General features: G+C 37.3%; 1 protein-coding gene across 2 annotated transcripts in view; it reads right to left on the reverse strand.

The window, feature by feature from the left end:
* Positions 1-264: 264 nt before the first annotated feature.
* FCHO2 (FCH and mu domain containing endocytic adaptor 2) overlaps positions 265-26,717 on the reverse strand; it is a 119,958-nt gene continuing 93,505 nt past the window's right edge. For both annotated transcript variants that reach the window (XM_045999185.1, XM_045999184.1), the window contains 7 exons: positions 23,895-24,006; positions 20,509-20,664; positions 20,033-20,165; positions 7,509-7,708; positions 6,355-6,419; positions 3,039-3,203; positions 265-2,703 (listed from right to left, as the gene is read on the reverse strand). In XM_045999185.1, the coding sequence (XP_045855141.1) occupies positions 2,681-2,703; positions 3,039-3,203; positions 6,355-6,419; positions 7,509-7,708; positions 20,033-20,165; positions 20,509-20,664; positions 23,895-24,006 (854 nt within the window). In that variant the 3' untranslated portion in view covers positions 265-2,680. The remainder of the gene's footprint in view (positions 2,704-3,038; positions 3,204-6,354; positions 6,420-7,508; positions 7,709-20,032; positions 20,166-20,508; positions 20,665-23,894; positions 24,007-26,717) is intronic.

The raw sequence follows: 26,717 nt of genomic DNA on the forward strand, positions 1-26,717 counted from the left end.
AAAATCTCTGCTAAAGCTTAACATCAATTTAAATATATTTAGAAACATTAGAAAATATATTTAAATATATTAAAAAATCTATTAAACAATTTCTATATTTTGGGGTTATACTGCAAATAAAGTTTTCTGATATAGCTAATTAAAATTAACAGATCAATATGCATGCCTGTCTAAATGGTGATACTAAGTTCAAAACCAATTGCTCCTCACACCTAGCTTGCCTAGTCCTATCAGTAGGGGTACAAAGACACATAAACCAACAGATAAATTATATATTACATGTTTATTAAGGGTACCACTTTTATGTAAAATTTACATTTTATGAAAAAATCAAAAATATTTACAAAATTGTGTAAGATAGATTTGCATTGTTCTAATTACAATTCAAAGTAGTAAATAACATTTCTTAACTCACATTTGTTAGAGTTCTGTGTTTACAAATTCTTGGTTAAAGAGGCAGCTACAAAGTTTAGCACTATACATAAGCAAGAACCAGCTTGCTAAATACATTTCCCATTGAAAATCTACTGGTCTTTTTTACACCATTAGTGGATTTAAATGGAAAACAAAAATCAATATAAACTCATATGGCTTCAAAATTGTAACCTATGCCCAATACAAATGTAGTTATCAACACTTGGTATGAAGACTGTGGTAATTAAGAAAGTGCAGAAGTTTAACCATTTCACTAATTTATACACTGTCAGGTAATACTTGATTTAAAAACGAACATGGTGAGTGTAATGGTGTCTGAAGTCCAATAATATAAAGTATTAACTGCCCATTAGAAGAGCCCGATTACAAAGCAGTTACATTTAAGATTTCAGTAAGGGACTGTAATTGGCATTTAAAAGAACACAATATAAGAATTAGCAATTCTCATTTCACTCACTGTGTAGTAAAGATGAACATTTCAGCAAATTGTCTTAATGTGCTGCTTTCAGTCAAATCTAAATTTAGAATTGGGCTAACACTGAATATATTTAAAAAGCACATATTGTGTTACATGTATTGCTAATAAGTAGATTTTCTGCTATATTTAGTAGAGCAAGACATTACATAAGTGTCTAGTAGTAGGGGTTTTATGTTCTGTAAAGCTTAACAGAATAATTAGTGGTTTTATATAAATTATCATATATAACACAATTTATCACTTCTACGTAAAATGCAGGACACTGGCATTTATCCTTATAAATAAAACTTTCATCTGTAAATTATGAAACTGTCCAAAATATTTTAAGTCCTTCAATTAATCAGGATTTGCTATAAAGTTAAGTTTTTTACTATTTAATATTAGTAGTTCAAGAAATGCTTAACCCAATCCATCACTTCAAATAATCTCCCCATTTCTAGCAGGTGGCAGTTATATAATAAAAACATATAAATGGGTAATTTTCCCAACTGTTGAAATGAAAACAACGGCAGTACTTCTCCAATGCCAAAACTAGTGTTTCTTAAACGTGTTCCTCACAAAATAAGAAATTCATGCTCACAACACGTTCAGTAATGTATATAAATTTCCAATGATAAAAAGAATGAAGGGAAGTGCCAAGCTGAGAAATAAAACAGCAGTTACCAATTAACCATTAATCAGTTTTTCAACATTTCCTTTATGATTTACATACTCAGGTGGAATAACTGAAGGTAACGTTTTTCCCCTGTAAACATATGCACTTGGGTATATTCCTCTTTCAAGTGGCTATAGTGTATCACTAAAAAAGTGAGCCACAGTGTTAAAGTACAAATTATCCTTTAGTTATTCTGAATTTCCTTCCCAACTAAGGCCAAAGGTATTTACACAAATGGCAATTATGTTGTAAAAATGCTTGACCACCCTAAGAAGAGAAGATCCAGACTGCCAGGGGGGAAAAAGTGAGGCACATTAATGAACACAAACTGGATAGGCACATTTCTGGCTTTTGTTACTGTTTTAAAAGGCACACATTATGTAATCCATATAAAAATAAATTAAATCTACAGCATTAATTCTTAAAAACAATCACAAATTCTATAAAGTTAACTGCAGAAGTAAATTTCTCTGCTGTCTTTTGCAAGCTTATTTTAAAAAACATTGCACTTGAGAATTAAAAAAATCATACAAAACTCCATTTACACTTTATTAATGTTCATATGAGAATCAAATTACACATTTTTTGCATACACCTTGGACTCTGGTCTGATTACTTTATGGCACATAACTCAATTTGATTGAGCATTCTAAATTAACATTATCCAAAACTTACAAGTCACGTTCTGTGTGTCTCCATTCAATATCAAACTCAGGAAATTTCAAAGCTCTCTCTGACTCTAAAAATTTATGGAAAGCTGAATTATTTTGTGCTTGCTCTCCTGAAATTTTAGGCCTGATAATACACTACTACTGAACATAGACACTGAAGATAATGTAAAATTTCAGCCTCGGAAAACTTCGTTTTACTGAGAATCTCAACAAATGTGCTTCTGGAATATGGCAGCTGATCATTAATAGTGATGAAAATCATTTCAGTGCTATTGCTTTTGATGACCCACTTCAAAAGTGCAACTTAATGTTTGTAATCAGTTCTCAAATATGTGTACGTTCAAAGACCCAATTCAAGCTAATATAGTGTTGGAAAGAATAAACAACACAGGATGGCAAGCCTGTACTTCTCTCGAGGAGCCAACCAGTGTCCCAGGTCCATCAACAATCTGCCAGGTATCGTCCTGAAAAACACCAAGCAGACCCCGGAAATTACACCTTCACATGAACTCAAAGGAGGACATTTTCACTGCGGGTACAGATACATAAACTCAGTTCCCACCTGCTGTTGATAATACATTAGAAACAGATCACAGGTGTTCGTCCGGCTGTCCGGACCATGATTACTCTCTCCCAGGTGTGTCTCTACCTAGCACTTTGTACAAAGGTCAAAGAACAAAGTTTCCATGACTTTAGGTTATAAACTGCTTGACAGTTTATTAAACAGTTGCTTACAAACTTACTGTTCTAATATAAATGTTTCCCTGGTACATTAAAAACTTAAAATCTCCCAACTTACCAGTGGCAAACCGCTTCTTTACTAAGGAAAGCCTATAGCCAGTGCCTACAAGTTCAATATCTACTCCTGAGAGGGTATTTCCCTCGCTGAGGAATTGCACTGCAAGTGTGGTGGGTTTACTAGGTCCTTCTGAAAGATCAAATTTTGCTCTGAGGGACCCAGAACCTACAAGGCAAAGAATAAAATAACTTAAATAGGGCAACATAAAATTGACAGAGAAAAAACAAATGAAGATGATGAACTATGTCCTATGCCAAATTCATAAAATGTATACAGTAAATAAACCATTGTCCTGTTTCCAAAGCAGACTTTTTCAATGAGTCTGAATTAATTTAATCCCTACTTCTAACTTAATAGTAAGCACCCTAGTAGATTGCTACTTAGATTCAATGTGCTACAGACACATGCTGAAGTCAGTCAAAAGAGAAAAAGGAAGTCCATGAGGGCAGTTCAGAGGGAAACCCTAGAAGAAGTATGAGAAGGAATAAAGTCAAAAGGAAATGATCGCCAACTACCATAATATGGGGGTGGGAGAGGTAAAGAAGGAAAGACAGATAAGATTGGGAAAGCTGTACCGACGTCATTATTTTCTACTCCACTTCTTAAAATTTAACTGGTCTATCATGCCAAATACTGCTGACCTTTAAACATGGGTTTGAACTATGTGGGTCCACTTAAAGATGGATTTTTTCCCCCATCAGTACAGTACTGTAAATGGATTTTCTCTTCCAATTTTCTTAACATTCTCTTTGATTTAGCTTTTGTTTTGACAATACGGTATATAATACACAGAACAGTATGTACTCAACTGTTATCAGTAGAGCTTCTGGTCAACAGTAGACTATTACTAATAGTTTCAGGGGGAGTCAAAGTTATACATGGATTTTTGACTATACAGTGCCACCAGGACTGGTGGGGTACAGAGGATTGGCACTCCTCACCCCTGCATTGGTCAACGGTCAACTAGGTAGTTCTGAGATGTTTTCTTTTCAATATAACCATTTATTCAACATACCTCAGTCTAATCATATGCCACAAATTGTAAACCAAATAATTATGAGGACTGTGATAGATGCTGTAAAAGAGCTCTCAAGAGCTATGGGCACAGCAGCACATAAAATGATGGTGAAGATGACAATGTGAATTGCAGGCAGAGGTAACTACAGGTACAGAGATGGGAGACCTGAGAGAGCACAGTGCCTTTAAGGGACCTGCATACATCACAGAAGAGCTGGAGAACAGGATGCAAGAGTGCAGATGGTAAGACTAGAGTGGTAGAAGGAACAAGCTCAAAGTATCTTTATAGTTCACCATAAGAAATAATCCTAGGGAGCCACTAAAGATAAGACAAAAACATTTCAGATTAGTATCTCACAAGGGGAGAGAAGTACAAGATACAAGGTAGGATAACTATCTAAAAGCCAATAAGACAGTGTAGGACTCTGTGACAGTTGATTAAACAGGGTATCTCAACTTGGCTAAGGGAAAGGAAGAAAGTAAATGCATTTGAAACATATTTCAGAGTTGTGAGTCAAAAAAGGGGGAAAGGAGGGGGAGTCTAGGAGTGTGCTCAGGTTTCTGGTCAAGGAAAATAGATGGAATTGCTAGGTAGGAGGAGCAACATTCTAGGATTCCCTGCACAGAAGCTGAACACCATGGAAATCTGAAGGAAGATACCATAACCCCGATCCAGCCCACAGGGCTGGGTGTGATGGCACAGATCAGCTAGGGGGTAAACTGCTGACTAATTCTTAAATGCTGTCCAAACCCTCCTAAAACTTTTACAATTCTCTTGATAGGCAATTCAATTCTGTGAAAGTTCTACTACAGGCCAAGAGCAGCCACCTTGGCAGTCCTTAAACTTGAGAATTATTTCCTGTCCCTCTTCTGGGCATAGAGCCAAAATAGAAACATATTCCTATTTTACAGTATTCTAATTTGGATATTTCTTTTTAAAGGCTGACTAACCAAATCAGAACCACATTTAAAAGATTTTTCCATTTCTTTACATACACTGATACCTGAAGAGCAGAGGCAAACTAGTAAAATACCTGGTTAGAAAATCTGTATCTTATTTTTGAAGGAACAATTTCCCTTGTTAGTACTTAAAATAGTATAGTTTCATTAAAGAGGGGAAAAATATATGTCCTCTTTTCCCTGCTAACTGGTCGTAAGCCCTCAATTTAAATAGGATTTCTGGTTTACTTCTAGTTTTAACTAGGAATTTCAAATTTGTCTCCCCAGAAGCCATATTATTTGTGTAAAAGTCAGAACCACTGGCATCTGAAAATAGGCAAACTTCAAGTACCAAACAGCAACAAAGTTAACTGTAGATCATCTTGGTTATTTCAGCAAACACACATTTCTCTAGTTGAGGTCTGATTCAGCATGGCATGTATAAATAGCCACTGTAACTATATGGCTACATAAAACTATGTTTTATGCTTAAAATGTTCAAAGAAAAAAACCGTAAGCAAAACTGGGAAAACTTAAAAAAAAAAATCCTACTTAATAGGAAAAGTTACTGAAGGTTAATTAAGCATTCAAAGGAGAGCAGGAGAATTTTCTTAACTTTAAGACAAAATCAGAATAATTAAAGACTTGATGGTCCTGGAAATTATATTCTAAATTGACTTAGGGGAGACACTAGGGTGACCAGCTAGCAGAGATTTTTTCCTTTACATTCTGAACACAAACAGAGGGAGACTTGGTAGGAGTAGGAAATTAACTTGTTTCTCTTTAAAATAGTAAGCAGAGAAGTAAAAGCTCTTGATGGTTGATTTGACTAAGGTGATACTACGAGGAAACATTGTCTTAAGAAGGTGGGAAGGCAAACAAAGGGGATTTTTAAAGTCTGGAAAACTTTTGCATGATTTCTGGGAGGCCAGAAGGACCCCAATAACAGAATGACCTCAAGGGTGTTAAAAGAATTTCAGTTAGTTAACAGGTTACCCAGAAGAACAGATTAGGAATAGAATAGGTTCTATTAATAGAATAGATAGGTTCTGCTTGAAAATACCTAATGAAGTAAATTGAAAGTTATCCTGTGAGCACATGCACTTAGACAGTTTTTATAAAGGTTATGGCAAAACAAATGCTTTTTCTTACACAGCTAAGCATATTCTATGGGTGGGGTGGGGTGGAAATGTATTCCAAATTTCAACTAGTCCACTCTTATTTAAGGCATTAACTTCCACCTAGTGGTCAATTCTAGAACTGAAGGCAAGAAAATCCAAGAGAAAGCTTTCCATAAAAACACCTAAAAAATCCATTTTCAGGGGCACTACATTATAAACAAAAACATACACACACTTACCTCCATTTTCTGATTTCTCTGAAATACCAGACAGTTTCCAAAAGGCTTTCATTTGTTCTGCATTCCTGTAAGAACAAGTATCTTCAGATTAGGTGTCCAGCACAGTGCCTTACAAATGGATGGGCAGTCAATAAATAAATGTATTTTAAATATTTCACCAGGGGGTGCCTGGGTGGCTCAGTGGGTTAAAGCCTCTGCCTTCGGCTCAGGTCATGATCTCAGGATCCTGGGATGGAGCCCTGCTTTGGGCTCTCTGCTCAGCAGGGAGCCTGCTTCCCCCACCCCCCAACCTGCCTCTCTGCCTACTTGTGATCTCTGTCAAATAAATAAATCTTTAAAAAAAAAATAAATATTTCACCAGAACAACTACAGGGCTAAATTTACTTTTGGTATTACCTGGTGAAGATGTGTTTATGATATAATGCTATATCTTAATGGAAATTTACTAAATTACAAAATTCTTCTGGTCAGAGAAAGGAAAACTCTTTGTATAAGTGGTTTGGTACTTTTAATACTAAAGGAGAAGAAAATTTTATTAAACAGTGAAGCAAACAGAGTGTTAGAACCTCTACTCATATTACAAAAAGGGAACAAGAGGGTGCCTGGGTGGCTCAGTTGAACAACTGCCTTCGGCTCGGGTCATGGATCCCTGGATCCATGGGGATCCAAGGATCCCTGGAGTCCTGAGATCGAGTCCCACATCAGACTCCCAGCTGCTGGGGAAGTCTGCTTCTCCCTCCGACCTTCTCCCCTCTCATGCTCTCTCTCAAATAAATAAAATCTTAAAAAGGGGGGGGGGAGGGGGACAAGAGAGGAAGTTAAGAGAGTTACTAAACTAGTAAGAAAGGTGTTCTTACAGATATGCTAGATGCTATATTTAACCCTGCAAAATAATTACTCGAGGTTAAGCAATTTGCCTAAGGGTAAAGTTGTACTCAATCATTCAAGTCCGGGTGGGACAGCAAACGCACTTTTGGATTGAGGTTACAGTGATCTGACTAATAGGATAAACAGCATCTTTCATACACACCATGGTTTCCATGGTAAAATGCACTAAAACTTTTCAAACTTCCAAGACAACTTTGAGAACTTAGGTTCTAGAAGCTGGGACTTGCAGCAGAAATTTATCAGGAATTCAGAAATCTAAAATTTACCATATCGCAGGGGGAAGGGACTGCATGTTTGTGACTCCTCCATCCACAGGTACCACCACCTGTATGTTGGAAAGCACACTTGGTGCCACCATAGCTTCTGGGTTGTACTTATAATCCACTCTAAGATCTGTGGTGCCAGCACTGCATTTCCAGTATGTTGCAAGATTTAGAGGAGTAGACTGAATACCATTTGATGATACCTTTGAAGAGAAAAAAATAACAAAGCTTTTTGTCCAAAAAGTAAACAAGCCATGCTAATGACATGTATATATGAACATAAGAGGTCTTGGAATCAAAAATAATGATGTAAATATTGCTAGGCAGAATAAAGCAGGCTCATCTCCAAGGATTAAGAGCCACTGTCCAAGTGCGGATCTAGGACTAGCTACATAAAAATATCCATTATGCTTGTGCTAAATACACATTCCTGGGGAAGGGGAAGGGACTCCCCTTCCCCCCCCCCATTTCTTTCATGAGTACTTTATAGATGTCTGAGTACAGATCCTTTGTCTCTTTGGTTAGGCTAAGATTTCTAGGTATCTTATGGTTTCGGGTGCAACTGTAAATGGGATCGACTCCTTAATTTCTCTTTCTTCTGTCTTGTTGGTGTACAGAAATGCAACTGACTTCTGTGCATCAATTTTATACCCTGACACTTTACTGAACTCCTGTATGAGTTCTAGCAGTTTTGGAGTGGAGTCTTCTGGGTTTTCCACATTAAGTATCCTATCATCTATGCATGTAACTTCTGAGTATCTCTCTATATCTAACATAGAATTTTAAGATTCCTTATAAATTAAAAGAATCTAAAATAAGATAAATCATGCAATACTCCAAGTCGAGAATCAGAGTACTTCCAACTCCAAGTGCTTAATTTTATTCTCATGACCCACAGTAAATGGTGCAATTCTTTTCCATTCTTTAGCTCCTTGCTCAAAATAACTCCTTTTTAATGAGACCTACCCTGATCAGCCTGTCTAAATGTACACTATTACATTTTCATTATTCCTTATTCTGCACACTTTGCCTTTTCTCAATAACATATATTATCATCTACTTATTACATATACTATCTTCCTTGCTATTCCTGGTAAACAGGCACTGAATAACAGTTATAGAATTAATAATAATGAATACTTGGGATAAACTTTAAGCCCACTTAAGTGGCAGCACTTTTTAAAGTTATGTATTTCTTAGAAAGACAAGCCATTTTAATGTAACTATTCTATTAAAAATTCAGATAGTATGGGGGCAAGGGGTGGCGCCTGGGTGGCTCAGTTTGTCAGGCTTCTGTCTTTGATTCAGGTCGTGATCTCAGGGTCCTAGCATCAAGTGCTGCTTAGGGCTCCCTGCTCAACGGGAGGCCTACTTCTCCCTCTCTACCCTTCCCCCCGCCCTGCTTGTGCTCATTCTAATAAATACAATCTTTAAAAAAAAATTTAGTATAGAAGAATATGAAATAGAAACCTTATCCCTTAACATTCTTACTCCCCATTGTTAATACTGTGGTACATATCCTTAAACACACTTGGCAGGCATGAATACATGAATCTCATTCTTTTTAAAGGCTGTAGTAACTCAACTAATCAATCTCTTCTGTAGATGCGTACGTAACTGGCTTCTGTAAAATGCACTGAATATCTTTTGTAACTTTGCTTTTTGCCCATTTGTGAAGAACTGATTTCTTGAGGTGGAATTGCTGAATTAAAGTTTCAACTAACTATTCGGGGCACCTGAGTGGCACAGCTGTTTATGCATCAGACTCTTAGTTTCAGCTCAGGTTGTGATCTCAGGATCTTGAGATAGAGTCCAATGTTGGGCTCTGCACTCAGGATGGAGTCTGCTTGAGATTTCTCTTTCTCTCCCTCTGCCCTGCCTGCTCATGCTCTCTAAATAATTCTTTAAAAATTCAACTAGTCAGCAATATAATCAGTTAATCAGTTTGATTAACTCATACACCTTCTAACAAGTGGTCCCACCTCTTTTAATAGAGCAATCTTGCCCATTTTTGTCAATTAATGGGCTAAAAACCGGTATCTCACTGTTGTCTTAATATTCATTGCTCTGGGGGCTCCTGGGTGGCTCCATTGGTTAGGTGGCTGCCTTTGGCTCATGTTCCCAGAGTCTTGGGATCAAGCCCCACATCTGGCTCTCCACTCGGTGGGGAGCCTGCTTCTCCCTCTTCCTCTGCCTGCTGTTCCACCTGCGCTCGCTCACTCTCTCAAATAAAATCTTTTAAAAAAAAACTATTTAAAAAATATTAATTGCTCTGATTACTACTGACATGGAGCATCTTCTGTAAGTTACCTATCTATTGAGTTAATCACCTTTACTTACTAATTTATACAGTTTACAGTAAGCCTTTGGTCTTTCTTATACTTTTCCGTCAGATTAAATACAGATTCTGACTATGCAGCCATCGAAAGAAATGAAATCTTGCCATTTGCGACGACACGGATGGAACTAGAGGGTATTATGCTGAGCGAAACAAGTCAATCAGAGAAAAGACAATTATCGTATGATCTTCCTGATATGAGGAAATTGAGATGCAACGTGGGCGGTTTGGGGGTTAGGAAAAGAATAAATGAAACAAGATGGGATCCGGAGGGAGACAAATCATGAGACTCTTAATTTCACAAAACAAACTGACGGTTGCAGGGGGGGAGGGGGGTAGGGAGACGGTGGTTGGGTTATGGACATTGGGGAAGGTATGTGCTATGGTGAGTGCTGTGAAGTTGTAAACCTGGAGATTCACAGACCTGTACCCCTAGGGCTAATAATACATTATATGTTAATAAAAAATTTAAAAAAACAGAATATAAAAATAAATATGGATTCTGTTTAAGAACTGGTTTTAACAAAAGGAGTTTATATATACTAATTTATTTGTTGTCAAAGATCTCACTCTCATTACACGGCCTCTGGGTTTTGTATTACTCTTAGGTCTTAACATTTCAAGATCAAAATATGTAAAATATATGAAATTATGTACACACACCTGCATATATACCCATAGATTTATATTCACCCATGATTTATTTTAGTAACTTTATGGTTTCATCTGTTACTATTATTGATACATGCAGATTTTATTTTGTTTAAAAATATGGAGTTAGGGATTCAGTGAATTTTTTTTCCCCAAATCTCCAGCCAGAGGCTCCAGTACCATCTACTGAAAAAAAAAAAAAAAAAACAAAACTCATCATTTCCTTGAAATTGAAATTGAAACATTGCCTTGAAATGCTAATTTGTCAAATAAATAGTTTCCCATTTATTCTTGGATTCATTTCTGGACATACTGTTCCTTTGATCTGGCCCTCTATTCTGCCAGTTCCAAACTACTGTAAATACTGACACCTTAAAAAAGTTTACCCATTAAAACTCGAACTTATTACTCCACATTACCATTTAAGACATTTTACTGATTATTCCAGGCTTTATTCTTCCAGAGGACCTGAAAATGACCATCAGGTTTCCAAACACCCAATACATACACACTTCTACTGGGTTTCTGAACAGGATTACATTAAATTTGTAAGTTATTTTAGAAACATCTAAGCTGTTTACAACTTGACTCTTCATCTAAATAAAGTATTCCTTTATAATTATATTCAACTCAGTATTGCGTTGTTTTTTTTCCTAATTAGTTTTTATTATCGTGTTCACTGCAGCTACAGGAAAGGATAGTGTAACAGATTTTTAAAACAATTTTTATTGTGATATATTGACATGAATTTCAGGTGGACAACATAAAGATTCAGTATCTGTATACACTGCAAAATAATCACAATTATTTTTTCTCATGAGGATGATTAAGATCTACCCTCTTAGTAACTTTTAAATATGCAACACAGTTTAACTTTAGTCAGGGCATTGTATCTTTCATCACCATGACTTATTTGTAACGGCAGGTTTGTATTTTTCACCCATTCTGCCTACCCTCTGAAACCCTCTACTTGGCTACCAACAATCTGTTCGTCCATCTCTGAGCTCGGCATTTTGTTTTTTAAGTTCCATATGTAAGTGGGATTATATGGTATTTGTCTTTGTCGGTCTGACTTAATTCACTTAGCATAATGCACTCAAGGTCCATCCATGATGTTACAAATGGCAAGATTTCATTTTTTATTATGGCCAAGTAATATTCCATTACATATATACTACATCTTATTTATGTTTTCAGCTTTCGAGGGACACTTGGGTTGTTTCCAAGTCTAGGCTATTGTTAATAATGTCTACATTACAGGCATTAATTTGTACAGCAGTAGTGAGCGATCAGGAAAAATAAAATGCTACAGTAAACATCGAAGTGAAAATAAATTTTTGATTAGTGTTTTTGTTTTCTTCAGACAGCTAGCTAGAAGTCCAATTGCTAAATCACATGGTAGTTCTTTTTGAACTTCCTTTTTTTTTTTTAAAGATTTTAATTTATTTGACAGACAGAGATCACAAGTAGACAGAGAAGCAGGCAGAGAGAGAGAGGAGGAAGCAGGCTCCCTGCTGAGCAGAGAGCCCGATGTGGGGCTCGATCCCAGGACCCTGGGAACATGACCTGAGCCGAAGGCAGAGGCTTTAACCCACTGAGCTACCCAGGCGCCCCCTTCTTTCCTTTTTTGAGGAACCTCCATACTGTTTTCCATAGTGGTTGCACTAATTTACAATTCCACCAACAGTACACAAAGATTCCTTTTTCTCCATATCCTCTCCACAACTTAAAAATTCTTGTCTTTTTAATAACAGCTATTCTAACACGTGGGAAGTTACTATTTCATTGTGGTTTTGAGTTGCATTTCCCTGACTAGTGATGCTGAGCATCTTTTCACGTACCTACTAACCATCTGTAAGTTTTCTTTGGAAAAAATGTCTATTCATACCCTCTACCCATTTTATACTCAGATTGTTGGCTACTGGGTTGTATGAATTCTTTTGGATACTAACCCTCCAAAAGACTTTCTCCCATTAAATTCTTTCTGGTCATTTCCTTTGCTGTGCAGAAGCTTTCTAATTTGAGGTAGTCCCACTTGTTTATTTTTGTTCTTCTTGCCTTTGCTTTTGGTGTCTGATCCAAAAAATCATTCCTAAGGCCACTGTCAGGGAACTCAGCCACTTTACTTATTCTTCTAGGAGTTTTATGGTGGCAGGTCTTACATTCAAGTACATGGCCATTTTGAGTTATTTTTGAGTAAGGTGTAAAACAGGGCCCAGCTTTGTTCTTTACGCTGTAAAGAATTTTCCCATCATATTTATTGCTATCCTTTCCCCATATTCTTAGCTCCTTTGCTGCAAATTAGCTTAATATGTATGCGCTGACCTATTTCTGGACTCTAATCGGTTCCATTGATCTATGTGTCTGTTTTTATGGCCATGCCATACAGTCTGGACTACCAGAACTTTGTAATACCATTTAAAATCATGGAGTGTGATACCTTCGGCTTTTTCTTTCTCAAGATTTCTTTAGCTGTTTGGAGTTTTTGTGGTTCTACACAAATTTTTGTACTGTTCTATTTCTGTGAAAAATGGCACTGGGACTTCAGGGACTGCACTAAAATTCTATATAACTTTGGGTATTATGGATATTTTAACAATATTAATTCTTCCAATCCATGAGCATGGAAAAGCTTTCCATTTGTGTCACCTTCAATTTCTTTAATCATTGTCTGACAGTTTTCAGGGTTCAGGTCTTTCACCTCCTTGGTTAAATTTATTACTAGGCATTTATTCCTTTGAAGCAACTGTAAATGGGATTGCTTTCACAGTTTTATTGTCCTGACAGCTCACTACTGCTGCACAAAAATAGGAAAGATTTCTGTATATGGATTTTGTAGCCTGTAACTCTACTTATTAGTTCTCACAGTTTCTTTGGTGAGGGTTTTCTACATATTGCATTATCTGTAGTGACAATTTTACTACTTCTTTTCCAATTTGGAAGCATTTTTACTTCTTTTTCTTGCCTAATTGCTCTCGCTGGGACTTAAATACTATATTGACTTAAACTGTTGAGAACAGGCATCCTTCTCTTCTTTCTGATCTTAGCTGATAGCTTTTCCCCACTGTGTATGTTAAATGGGTTTGTCACATATGGACTTTATTCTGCTGAGATACATTTCCACTGTATTCAGTTTGGAGTTTTTATCATAAGTGGATGTTGTATTTTGTCAAAATGGTTTTCTTGCACTACTGAGATGATATTCTTATATTTCATTATGTTGGTTGATTTGTCAAAGTTGAATCATCACCTTGGTTCCAGAATAAATCCCACTTGAGCGTGGTGGATGACCCTTTTAAGGTACTGCTGAATTTGGTTTGCTGACAGTTGTTTTCTGCATGTAGGTTCAGTAGCAATACTGGCCTATAGTTTTCTTGTGCTATCCTTGTCTGGCTTTGGTATCAGTGTTGGCCTCATAAAATGGAATTGCTGATTTTCAGTTTGATACGGATCACTATTCTTCTTTGAATGTTTGACAGAATTCACCAGTGAGGCAGTGTATTCCGAGACTTTTGTTGCTGGCAGCTTTTTTTTTTTTTTTTTTAATATTTTATTTTATTTATTTGTCAGAGAGAAGGAGAGAGCGAGCGAGCACACAGGCAGGCAGAGAGGCAGGCAGAGGTGGAGAGAGAAGCAGGCTCCCTGCCGAGCAAGGAGGCCATGTGGGGCTCGATCCCAGGACCCTGGGATCATGACCCGAGCTGAAGGCAGCGGCTTAACCCACTGAACCACCCAGGCGTCCCATGCTGGCAGCTTTTTGATTACTGATACAGTCTTTTTACTATAACTGGTCTATTGAGATTTTTCTACTTCATCAGGATTCAGTCTTACAATGTTTCTAAAAATTTATTGTTTCTATCTGTTGTGCAATTTTTTGGCACAAAATTGTTCACAATGATCTCTCATGACTCTTTGTATTTCTGTGGTATCACGTGTAAGGTCTCCTCTTTTATTTCTGATCTTATTTGAACCATCTCTCCTTTTTTCTTAGTGAGTCTAACTGCAAGTTTATCAAGTTTATCTTTTAAAAGAACGAGATAAGGGGCACCTGGGTGGCTCACTGGGTTAAGCCTTTGCCTTCAGCTCAGGTCATGATCTCAGGGTCCTGGGATCGAGTCCCACATCGGGCTCTGTGCACAGCAGGGAGCCTGCTTCCCCTCCCACCCCTGCTCTCTCTCTCTGCCTGCCTCTCTGCCTACTTGTGATCTCTGTCTGTCAGATAAATAAATAAAATCTTTTTAAAAAAAGAACGAGCTGATTCTTCTATTGTCTTTTTCATCTGTATTTCAGTTCTGCTCTTTGTTGCTTCAGTCACTCCACTAACTTTGGGCTTCATTTTCTAGTTCTCTGAGGTGTGAAGTTAGTGTATTTGAGACTTTTGTTTCCCAAATAAATAAGCATTTATTGATATGAACTTCCTTTTCAGAACAACTTTGGCTGCATTCAATAAATTTCTGTGTTGTACTTCTATTTTTTGTTTGTCTTGAGAGAATTTTTAATTTCTCTTTTGATTTATTCATTGACCCAATGGTTGTTCTGTAGCATATTATTTTTCCTTAATTTCTGGAAAGATTTTATTATGTATTTGAGAAAGAGAGCATACATGAGCAGGGGGAGAAGCAGAGAGAGAGGGATAAGCAGGCTCCCCACTGAACAGGGAGCCTGATGCAGAGCTCAATTCAAGGACCCTGGGATCATGACCTGAGCCAAAGGCAGAGGCTTAACTAACAGAGCCACCCAGGTATCCCTACAGCATACTGTTTAAACTCCACATATTTGTGAATTTTCCAGTTTTCTTCCTGTAACTGATTTCTAGTTACATATCATATTGTGGTCAGAAAAGATGCTTGATAAGATTTCAATCTTTTTAAATTTATTAAGACTTGTTTTGTGGCCTAACCTATGATCTGTCCTGGAGAATGTTCCCTGTGCACTTGAGAAAAATGTATATTCTGGCTTTTGGATGGAAACTTCTGCATATAGCTTTTACGTTCATCCCCTCTAACATATCATTTAAGAACAAGGTTCCCTTATTGATATCTTGTTTAGAAGTTGTAAGCAGGGTATTAAATTCCCTTATTATACTGCTATCAATTTCTCCCTTTAGGTCTCCTAATATATGCTTATTCAGATGCTTCAATGTTGGGTGCATAAATATTTGCAAATACTACATCATATTGGTGGACTGACACCTTTATCACTATGTAATGTCCTTCTTTGTCTCTTAATTCCTCTTATTTTAGATCCATTTTGTCTACTAACCTACCCCACCTTTTCTTTTGGTTTCTATTTGCAAGGAACATCTCTTTCAACCCTTTAACTTTGGCCTTATAAATGAAGTGAGTCTCTTAAAGGCAGCATACAGATGGTTCTTATTTTTTTAAATTCATTCAGCTATTCTGTCTTCTGATTGGAGAATTTAAGATTATTTACAGATTACTGATAGGTGTGTACTTATTGGCATGTTGTCAACTGTTTTCTGGGTGCTTCTGTAGTTTGTCTCTGTTTCTTTTGTGCTCTTCCTCTGTGGTTTGAGGACTTTATTTACTAGCATGCTTAAATTCCTTTCTCATATTTTGTGTATCTACTGTAGGTTTTTGTAGTTACCATGGGGCTAACATTTAGCAACCTATATTTATAACTATTTTGAGAACCACTGAAGTTTGAAGATAATCTACAACACTACCTTATTTTTAGTACCCCCCCACCATCTGATGTTTCTGATGTTACATTTTATCTTTACCTAGTGATTCCTCAACTAATTATTGTATAGTTAATTTTACTACTTTTGGCTTTTAATCTTCATGCTACCTTTATAAGTAATTAATCCACTACATCTTTCCACATATGCTTACCTTTACCAGTGAGATTTATACTTGCATTTGTTTTCTTATTTAGTCCCCTTTCTTTTCAGCTTAATAAAAGTCCTTTTAGGGGCACCTAGGTGGCTCAGAGGGTTAATCCTCTGCCTTCAGCTCAGGTCATGGTCTCAGGGTCCTGGAATAGAGCCCTGCATAGCATCGGGCTCTCTGCTCAGGGGGAGCCTGCTTCACACCCCTCCCTGCCCCCCGCCCGCCTGCCCCTCTGCCTACTTGTGATCTCTCTGTGTCAAAAAAATAAATAAAAGGACTTTTTTAAAAAAAGATTTTAACATTTGTCAGGCTGGTTTAATTGTAATGAACTTTTTCACCTTACGCTTATCCAGAAAATTCTCTCCTTCAACTGTAAATGATAACTTTGCAGGGTAGAGTATTCTTGGTTGGAAGCTGTTTTCTTTAAGTACTCTGGATGTACCCTGCTGTCTCTTTTCTGGCCTGCAATGTTTGTGCTGAAAAATCTGACAGTCTTATGGGGGGAGGGTGGTTTCTCCTACATGTAACATGTACTTTTAAGACCTCTTTAACTTGATATTTTAATTAAAAAATATCTTGGTGTAAGTCTCTTCAGGATCATCTAATTTGGGATCTTCCGGTCTTCCAGGATCTGGATGTCTGTTTCCTTCCCCAGATTTGGAAAATTTTCTTATATTACTTCTTCAAATAAGTTCTCTGTGCTTTTCTCTACCCTCTCCTCCTTCTGAAACACCTATAATGCAAATGGTAGTCTGTGTGATGTTGCCTTTATAAGACTCTTGAACTATCCTTCCTTTTTTCATTCTTCTTGCTATTCTGACTGGGTGAGTTCCACTGTCCTAAGGTTCACTGATCCCTTCTTCTGCTTTATCTAGTCTGTTGCTGAACACTTCCAATTTATCAGTCACATACTGTATTCTTCAGCACTGTGACATACATTTGATATTTTCTGGTATTTTCTATTTCTTTGTTAAAGTTCTGTGCCCATCTACTCTTATCCCAAGTTCAGTGAGCACCTTTATGACCATTTCTTTGAACTCTCTATCAAGCAAATTATCTCCATTTCATTAAGGCTTTTTTTCTGAGGTTTTATCTTGTTCTTTTATTAGGAACATTATTCTTGTTTCTTGATTTTGCTCAAGTCTGTCTGTTTCTACATATTAGATGAAACAGCCACCACTCCCAGGCTTGAAGAAGTAGCTTCATGTAGATGAACTGTCACATTAAACCTTACCCTAGCTGCTACCTGTCTCTTGGCACTTGGTGATTATCCAAGCAGCCTATTCTTTTTCAATAGCTCCCAATAGTGCCAAGACCTGTCACTATTCCAAAAGAGGTAATCTCAGTACCTACACTGAGACTGACTGGAAGGAACCCAAACCGTCAGGCAGCAGCTTTTAAAGAAAGCAAATATAGGGGCACCTGGGTGGCTCAGTGGGTTAAAGCTTCTGCCTTTGGCTCAGGTCATGATCCCAGGGTTCTGGGATCGAGCCCCACATTGGGCTCTCTGCCCAGCAGAGAGCCTGCTTCCTTTCCTCTCTCTCTGCCTGCTTCTCTGCCTACTTGTGATCTCTCTGTCAAATAAATAAATAAAATCTTAAAAAAAAAAAAAAAAAGGAAAGCAAATATACATAGACTTGTAAGACCACAAGCATAAGACCTGCTAGCCACCAGACCAGGCAATCTACAGGTGTCTGCTAGGCAACAGCTGAAAAAAACCAGGGCTCCAGACAAGTGTATAAGCTCCTTTGTGGAAGGTATCAGCAAGCTGTAGCATAGCAGAAGGAGAGTGTAAAAATGACATTGTTCAGCCTATGTTCCCTGGATAGTAAAGATGATACCAACTTTTAAAAAAAATTTTTAAAAAGCCTGATAAAATAATATGTGTGTGTGTGTGTGTGTGTGTATATATATATATATATATATACATATATATATATATATGGCACCTGCCAGCTTTCGTAAATTAACACTAATTTGCTAATCCTCTACCCTGGAAAGTATCCCTATACAGGCCCCTGCCTCACTGGCTCACATTTTGTAATTAGCAAATGAATCTCTTTCACATATAGTCTGAGTACTTTTTGAATGGCTGCTTCTGCCCTGGTCCCTAAGGTGAGTGAATCTCTGTAAGAGCCCTCTATAAGGGTTTGCAGATTCACTATAGCCCTGTGTATCACGGGTATGAACTCTTTTGCTTTCCAAAGCAAGATATTTTGGGGGCTCTTTTCTCAGGCACAGGTCTTAGAAGTTGGGATGCCCGATATGGGACAGGAACCTTTCACTAAGGAAGAAGCTCGAGGTTTGTGAGTTCCCTTCTGATTGTGGATTGCAGTGCTGGAGGTGGGGTTTGTAGGGAGACTGGGTATCAGCCTCTCCTGCATGCTTCCATGTGACCCTTTTCTTGTTTGCTAATGTGAAGGAACTGTTTAGGTAGTTTTCAGGTCTTTTTTAGAGGAAACTGTTCCAGATATAGCTGTAGGTTTGGTGTGTCCTTAGAAGGAGAATTCAGAATCCTCCTAGGTTGTCATCTTTTTAATTTTTTTTTACTTATTTGACACAGATCACAAGTAGGCAGAGAGGCAGGCAGAGAGAGAGGAGGAAGCAGGCTCCCTGCTGAGCAGAGAGCCCGATGTGGGGCTCGATCCCAGGACCCTGAGATCATGACCTGAGCCGAAGGCAGAGGCTTTAACCCACTGAGCCACCCAGGTGCCCCCTAGGTTGTCATCTTATACAACCTCTCCAACTCTGATTACTTTTTTGTTGTTGTCATTATCTTTTCTGCATTAGAATTCCTAACTGGTTATTTAGAAAGCTACTACTTTTTGCATTAAACTCACCACTTTACTAAAAGCTCTTATAGCAAATAGTTTTTGAGTAGGTTCCCTTGGGTTTTTCAGGACTATACTATCACTTGTAAGTAATATCTGGGTTCTTCCTTCCAGTGTTTATTACTGCTTACTTTATTCTCTTGTCTACCTGTCCTAACACATCCAGATAAATCTTATACTGTTAATGAGCATAACAGGTGTCTGCCATTCCAGACTTTGTAACTGCTTTATGTGTTTCATTAAGACTGATGTTGCTGGTCTTTTCAGGTTAAGGACAAATTCACATATTTATATTTATTCAGTATTTTCAGCAGGCATAAATGGTGAATTTGATCATCTATTTATTTTGGCTTAACAGATTTTATTCTGAAGTATCTTTAGGGATGCCTAAGTGGCTCCACTGGTTTGGTTAAAGGTCTGCCTTCGGCTCAGGTCAGGATAAAGTCCCACATCAGGGCTCCTTGCTCAGTGGGGAGGCTACTTCTCCCTCTGCCTGTGCAGCTCATGTACTCCCTCTCTCTCTGACAAAATCTTTGGGGCACCTGGGTGGCTCAGTGGGTTAAAGCCTCTGCCTTCGGCTTGGGTCATGATCCCAGAGTACTGGGATCGAGCCCCCCATTGGGTTCTCTGCTCAGCAGGGAACCTGCTTCCCTCTCCCCTCTCTGCCTGCTTATGATCTCCGTTTATCAAATAAATTAAAAAAAAGTTTTTTAAAAAAAGAAAAAGCTGCTAGCTTAAAAAAAAAGGAAATATTCTTGAATTTCTGAAATAAACCTCATTTGGCCATGACCTATTAATTAATCTGTGAGATTCTATTATTTCAATTTAGGACTTTTATAAGGATAAGACACTCACCTGATACTTTAATACATCTACATTATAATAAGAAGCAGCTGGATTTTGCTCTGACAGCTTCTTGAGGTAGACAGTAACAGCTTGCATGTTCATCCAAAAATCTTTTGTGTTAGAATCACACTGTGATGGATCACTGTATGCATAAGAAATATTTTTGTTATTTTATCTGACTTGGCTTTATCCTTTGCTTCTATATTGTCATTTGGTGACCAGGGAAGACAAGTAGGAATAACCCAAAAGGTGGGTTGAGGGAAAACTAAAGTTAGGGGGATAAAGAATAGAACACAGCAGAAACTTGCCCGAACACTGAGATAATGGACAGGAGAGAAGGATTTAACAACTACCACCACCATCACTACCACCCAAAACACACAAGCAACAGCAGGCTATATTGTCACCCAACTCAATTATTATTGCTTCAATAAAGAAGGAAAAGCTTTACAGAAATTACACCCTCAAAACAAAAGTACACAAACCTGAACACAAGTTGTGCATTTGGAAGAATTTGCTCTAGCCTGCTGATATTTTTCACCCTGAAGCACAGCACAGCTGGAGATGGATTGCTAGTGAAGACTTTAATAATTCCACTTGGGAATGATATTGTCATGTCACCTGTGATCTTCACAATACACCTGAAATTAGGAAGTTGGAAATTTTTAAGTGGAGTATATAAGGTGTTTTAATATCCATTTAAAACGTGCTTGGTTTAAGAAGGACACATAAAAATTTGTCATAATTATGGATGAATTATTTTTTCAATTTAATTATTTAAAAAATGATTTTGTGTGTATTGGCATAGGCACATATCATCATCTTTGCTTAGACTTAAACTCCAAAGACAAATGCAAGCATAAAGCTCGTATTCCTCCACTCGTTTGTGGAAACATTCCCCTGGCTGTCCTATAAAGACATTCTTTCCCTAACACTATCCCCACTTGCAGCTCTTCTTCCCTGAAAACCCCCCCGAGTCCTGGGCCTGACAGTGGCAGTGGGAAAGGTCTTCCTTGCTTCTCACTGCCCTTCCAATTCTCTGTTCCTACTTCCTTCCAAAAAATCTCCAGCCTCCTTTGTAACCCACACCATCAAACTATACTACTTGGTATTCCATCCCTTTCAAGTTACCTTCGATATTCCCTTTGATTTCCCTGAAAATTTAGCTCTTGGCCCACTGTTAAGTCTGTGTCTGTACTACTATTATCATAATTTGTAGCCATTTCAATATCCACACAGATAATCCTAATATTTTGTTCACCTAGTTCTCAGCCCCTTACCTCCAATGATCCTGTCTTCCAGCCTACCTCAGACACCAAAGCCCCTCCATCATCTCAATTTCAGTGTCCCCACTCCTCTCATGGCCACGTCCTCTTTTCCTGGCTCATTCTGTCTAGTACCACATCTCCAAGTCTCCAACCTCCTCAAGGCTTCCACAATCCACTGTTCCTACTATATTTTCACTCATTCCTTCAAATCCTCATTTCCTTGTCTCTTGGGATTTCCTGGTCCATCATTATGCAATGCTACCTCTTTTCATATCTTCTTTTTCCTCTAACATGCAGTATTCCTTCCCCCAAAGTCACAGTCATTGACTTCAAATTATACTGAGGAAATAAAGTCAGGAAAGAACTTACAGTCTCAGAACTGAACTCCTACTAGACTCTGTATTCATACCTCCCCTCTTGTTTCAACAGATGACCAGTCAATGCACTTAAGGCCAATTTCACTGCTTCTGCACTAAAGCTCATCTCCTTCCACATATCAAAGGACTTTACCCATGGAATTGTACTTTTTCCTGAAAGTTCAAATTTTTCCAAAAATAATGATCTTTCCCATTAGTGTACAGACATGCTAAAATATATCTCTTTAAAAAACAAACTAAAATTAATAAAAACTGTCTTTGATTCTATCATTCCTCCACTGTTACCACTCCACCTCTCTCCTTCCACTTGGAACAAGACATCTTGAAAATTTTCTATACTTGCTCTTTCCAAATATAGCCATATTTGCATCATCTCCTTCTCCTGAACTCCCTCCAAGCATGCTTTCCTCTCCAACACTCAATTAAAATCATTGGTAAATGTCACCAACGATCTCCAGAATGTCGAAGGTCCATTTTTCCTGACGTATCATCGGCATCAGTTACAGCTTCACACCATCCTTCATGAAAGGGTTTTATTCACTTCATTTCTGGGACACTGCTCTACTGGTTCTCTCACCTCTCCTGCATGTTGTATCAAATTCCTTTACCAAATCACTGTCATCTTTTTGTTTTCAAAGCACTGAAGGGAGCGAGAGTTCTCATGAGATCTCTACTCTATTCCCTGAGACCTGTGGCTTTCAGGATTATATACAAATTAATGACCTAAGACCTATTCCCTGAACTCCAGAATCACATATTTAGTTGTCTTAATAAGTACTTCAAACCTACCCATCTCCTTTTGACAACCCTTGCTTTCAAAAGGAATTCAATATCGTATGATCATTCGTGATCTCCTCAGCTAATAACCTTATATACGCCACCATCGTCTCTCACCTGAACTGCTGCAGTTAATCTCTGTTTGTACTCTGGCTCCTTCTAGTTTATTCTCTACGGCAGCCAGAGTGCTGCTTCAAAGAGCTAGGCAACCTCATCACTTCTCTGTCAAAAGCCTTCACTGGCTTCTGACCTTGCTCAAAATAAACTCCAAACTCTTCACCATAGTCTACAATTCCAACCTGATCTGGTCCCTCTAAGGACTTATCTTTGACTACACCCTTGCTAACTCCAACTTAGTGACATGATAATCTCTTTGCTGTTCATCAAATATGCAAGCATGCTTCTATCTCAGCCTTTTACACTCACTGGAATGTTCTTCCCTCAGACATCTGCATGGTTTGCTCCACAATGTCTTTGAAACATCTCCTTAATTTTAACATCAAAAAGGTTATCTTAAAAAAAAAAATAGCCCTCTACTGTAACTCGTCTCTTCCTACCCTAGTTATTTTTCTTCATAGCACATATCAATACCATTCCCTTTCATGTTGTTCAACATATAATTATCCATCAAGTACTCAAGTGTGGAGGATACTTCACTAAACAAAGTTCTGCTCTAAAAGGTTTGCATTACCATAAGAGAAAACTAACAAGCTGCTTCTCACATGAGTGCTTACACATAGTAAGCACTCAAATATCTGTTGAATGAGTACAGTTATACACAAAAAGTAGGGGTAATCATTCACCAAAATCTTTTCTTAAAAGAAGGGGGTTAAACTGACTCCTTGACAAGAGTCTTAAAAATGAGACATATAGGGGCACTTGGGTGGCTCAGTGGGTTAAGCCTCTGCCTTCAGCTCACGTCGTGGTCCTGGGATCAAGCTGGCATCGGGCTCTCTGCTCAGCAGGGAGCTTGCTTCCCAGCCCCCCGCCCCCCGCCGCTTGCTTGTAATCTCTCTCTCTGTCAAATAAATAAAATCTTTAAAAAAAAATGAGACATATATTCTAGGTCTCTCTGGCAAACATAACATTTTACCAAAGATATACATTAAGCCAAGATTCAGAGTTCTATCCCCTTCTCGTCATCTGTCATCATCCTGCTCTACAGTACGTCAAACAACAGATGGGTCATAATGGCCATAAACCCTGGGGAAAAATATAAATAAACTGGGGGGGAAAAGCCATTACTACTGTTGATTATAGTGATTTTTTTTATTTTTTAAGAAAGACAATTGCTAAATGACTATATTTGATAGCAAAAAAGGCAGGTAAATAAGTAACAGAAAACTCTTACAGAATCAAACTGTAACTCTGAAAATTTACCACTAGGCCCTCTCCCCACTAAAAATGCGTGTGCACGCGCGCACACACACACATCTTTTTAAAACTTACTTGGTGGGATCTGCTCCTTTAAAATAGGCATTAACAGATTCTGTGAGGGCAACTGCCACAGGTAAGGTGTCTTGATTTCCAAGGCTGACAGGGCTGGGACCTCGTGACACACCTAGAATACATACAATTCATTTGTTAAATCCTACAGAAAGACATTTATAAAATAACAAGACAGGTAAATTCATAATGTTAGCTTGTCACAAATGACTCTATTACTGGTTCCACTGATGGCCCATGTGTAAATCTGGAGGTTAAGAAATAGAGTATAGAACACATTGAAACATATACAGAGGACCAAAAAAAATCAGGAAAACATGTCACACTGACTTCTTTTAAATGAAATGACACTGAACACTTTGGTTAAGAAGTGTCAGAAGGAAAAGCCCTTCCCCTGAACAACTAAAATTAGTAAAACATTTCTTCACAACCCTTCAGATAATAAATTGTTTCAGGTTCTACCAATCACATACAGCAGGGCATTAAACTGGGTTTTTGTATTTCAGCTACTTTTATACATCAGCTATTTCAAAATGATACACTACTCATTATAATTCTTTTACTTCTTCTTTGTCTAATGCTTACATTTTATTTCCTTACCTTGGCAAATGGGATTAATAATGTTAATTTTTATAACATTCCTGATAAAATGTTTACTTACTTGGCTTATTTACCTTTAAAGTCAACTCATATAAACATCATTTTCAAGTAAAAAAATTTATACATGTGTTCAGGTTTGTTTTTTTCTTTAACCTAAGTAAAGTTTCTGGTTTATTTTACAATAGGAAAATTCCTCAAAATAATTGACTGCCTTTCTGGACAAATGTACTCGTCCCATTTACACCTTACCACTACTGCTACTGATTAGAAAGTGGAGCATTTTATTTAATATACAATAAATGATGAAATTTCTTTAAAAAAAAAGCCAATAATACAGTTTATTCAGTTTTTCTCTTAAGAATGAACAATCTAGGTCAACAGATGTCTCAGAAATTTGGATGTATGCTTTTGGTCTATAAATCTGTGTTACTTCTGAAATACCTAAAATACTAGTTCTGACAAAAATCAGTACTAACTCTCTGCCTCACAAGTGACACTGAGATTCTACAAACAGATCTTTTGTTAGCTTTAACAGCTAGGAAGATTTGGTGGTATTTAATATTTTGAAGGAATTATGCCTTAGAAAGTTCTTCATAGTTAAAAAAAAATAGCTCAGGGATGAAAAATAAGAACTGCTTCTAGGCCAATGGGAAAAGTAACTGCCCCCATCCCCCGACTGTTTAAAGAAAAAAAAGAAAAACTTAATTTCATATGAAAATTTAAAAAACTGAGTAATATAAAAATCTCAAAAAAATCACACCAGCTACTATTTACTAACTCTAACATGTGTCTAGCACTAAGCCAAGGTGGCATGAAAAAAAAATGCTGCCTTTTGGAACCAAAAGTAGTTTTATAAAGCATGAGCATACTTGGTGAATGGGGGATGACTAGAAAGATGAAAGGAGATGGAAATGTGTCTAGAGAAATGTTTAAGGCCCAGATCACAGCATGGAGGACCTTTAATTTTATCTTTATGGCACTAAAACCACTAAAAATGTTTAAGAGAAATATGGCTATATTTTTCATCTACTAAGATCACTCTGAACACAGAGTGGATCCTGGAATGAAGAGAAAAATGTCTGTTGCCAGGGATTCAATTCTGGATCAGGTGAGAGATGATTAAATGAAAGATAAGGGGCTGATCAAAAGGCAGAAATTCCAGATATGTGCATAAGAAAATGTTGAGGGAAAAAAGCAGATTAAGTATAGATTAACTGAATACAACTATGCAAACAGTAAACTTTAAAATATATATATATATATTGTTCTAAACCAGAGGGTCACCAGAAATTCAGAAAATTGTATTTTTCAGAGGAAGGTGAAAGCTGTAATATTTTTTTTTACTAAACAAAACTATATTCTCAACTATGAATTTAATCTTTTCCCTTAAACCACCTACAACAAATGGAGATTTACACAGTCATAGGTAACATTAATGTTGTTCCTACTTTGACAAAAAAAAAAAATCAAAAGAAACCTACATGTTATTATTTTCAATTATCCAATTTGGGCATATAGATTGAGAATTCTTGAAACAGTCCCTGTATATTGTAAGTCCATTATTGAAATACTGGCAAGTAGGGAAAAAACTCAAAATCCACTTAACATCTTGGCATATCCCCTTTAATACTTCCTATTCTTTTCCTTTCAAGATCATACTGCACATGCACAGTTCAAAAAAAAGAAGTTTGACATGGGACATATGTAACCAAGTCCTTCGCACAGCACAGAAGTCTTATTTATAAATACTATTCAGAATAAGTCATAGAAATAAATTCCTTGTATTCTTTAGAAGGATATCATGTGTTCTAATTTTGGAGTCATTGTTCTATATTTAAACAACTGTATGTTTTGAAAATGCAGAGAGCTTATAAAATTGAAGTAAGAAGTATCTTCCTGTAATAATCAATGGATAGTTTTGTGGAATTCCTCTCGGCTCAGGATTAAAAAACACTCCCAATTATTGGCTACCTTTATACCTCACCTCACAATATGAATGGCTTTCCTAGGACAGCCTTTGCTCCCGTAGTTGGGGTATTACCATTTTTTTTTAACTGACATAGTTTTTCTGCCTCTTTTCTCATCACTTTTTCTATGGTTCTGACACCTTTAGCAGTAAGATTTATGGACGGTTCTTAATGTTGAGGAGGAAAGAAAAGCAGATGGAGGGCAATACAAAAACACTATAGGTTTTTAAAAGTGGGGAGCTGATATCAATAGATCCTG

The sequence above is a fragment of the Meles meles genome, chromosome 3, assembly GCF_922984935.1.
Source record: "Meles meles chromosome 3, mMelMel3.1 paternal haplotype, whole genome shotgun sequence".
Taxonomy (NCBI): Eukaryota; Metazoa; Chordata; class Mammalia; order Carnivora; family Mustelidae; genus Meles; species Meles meles.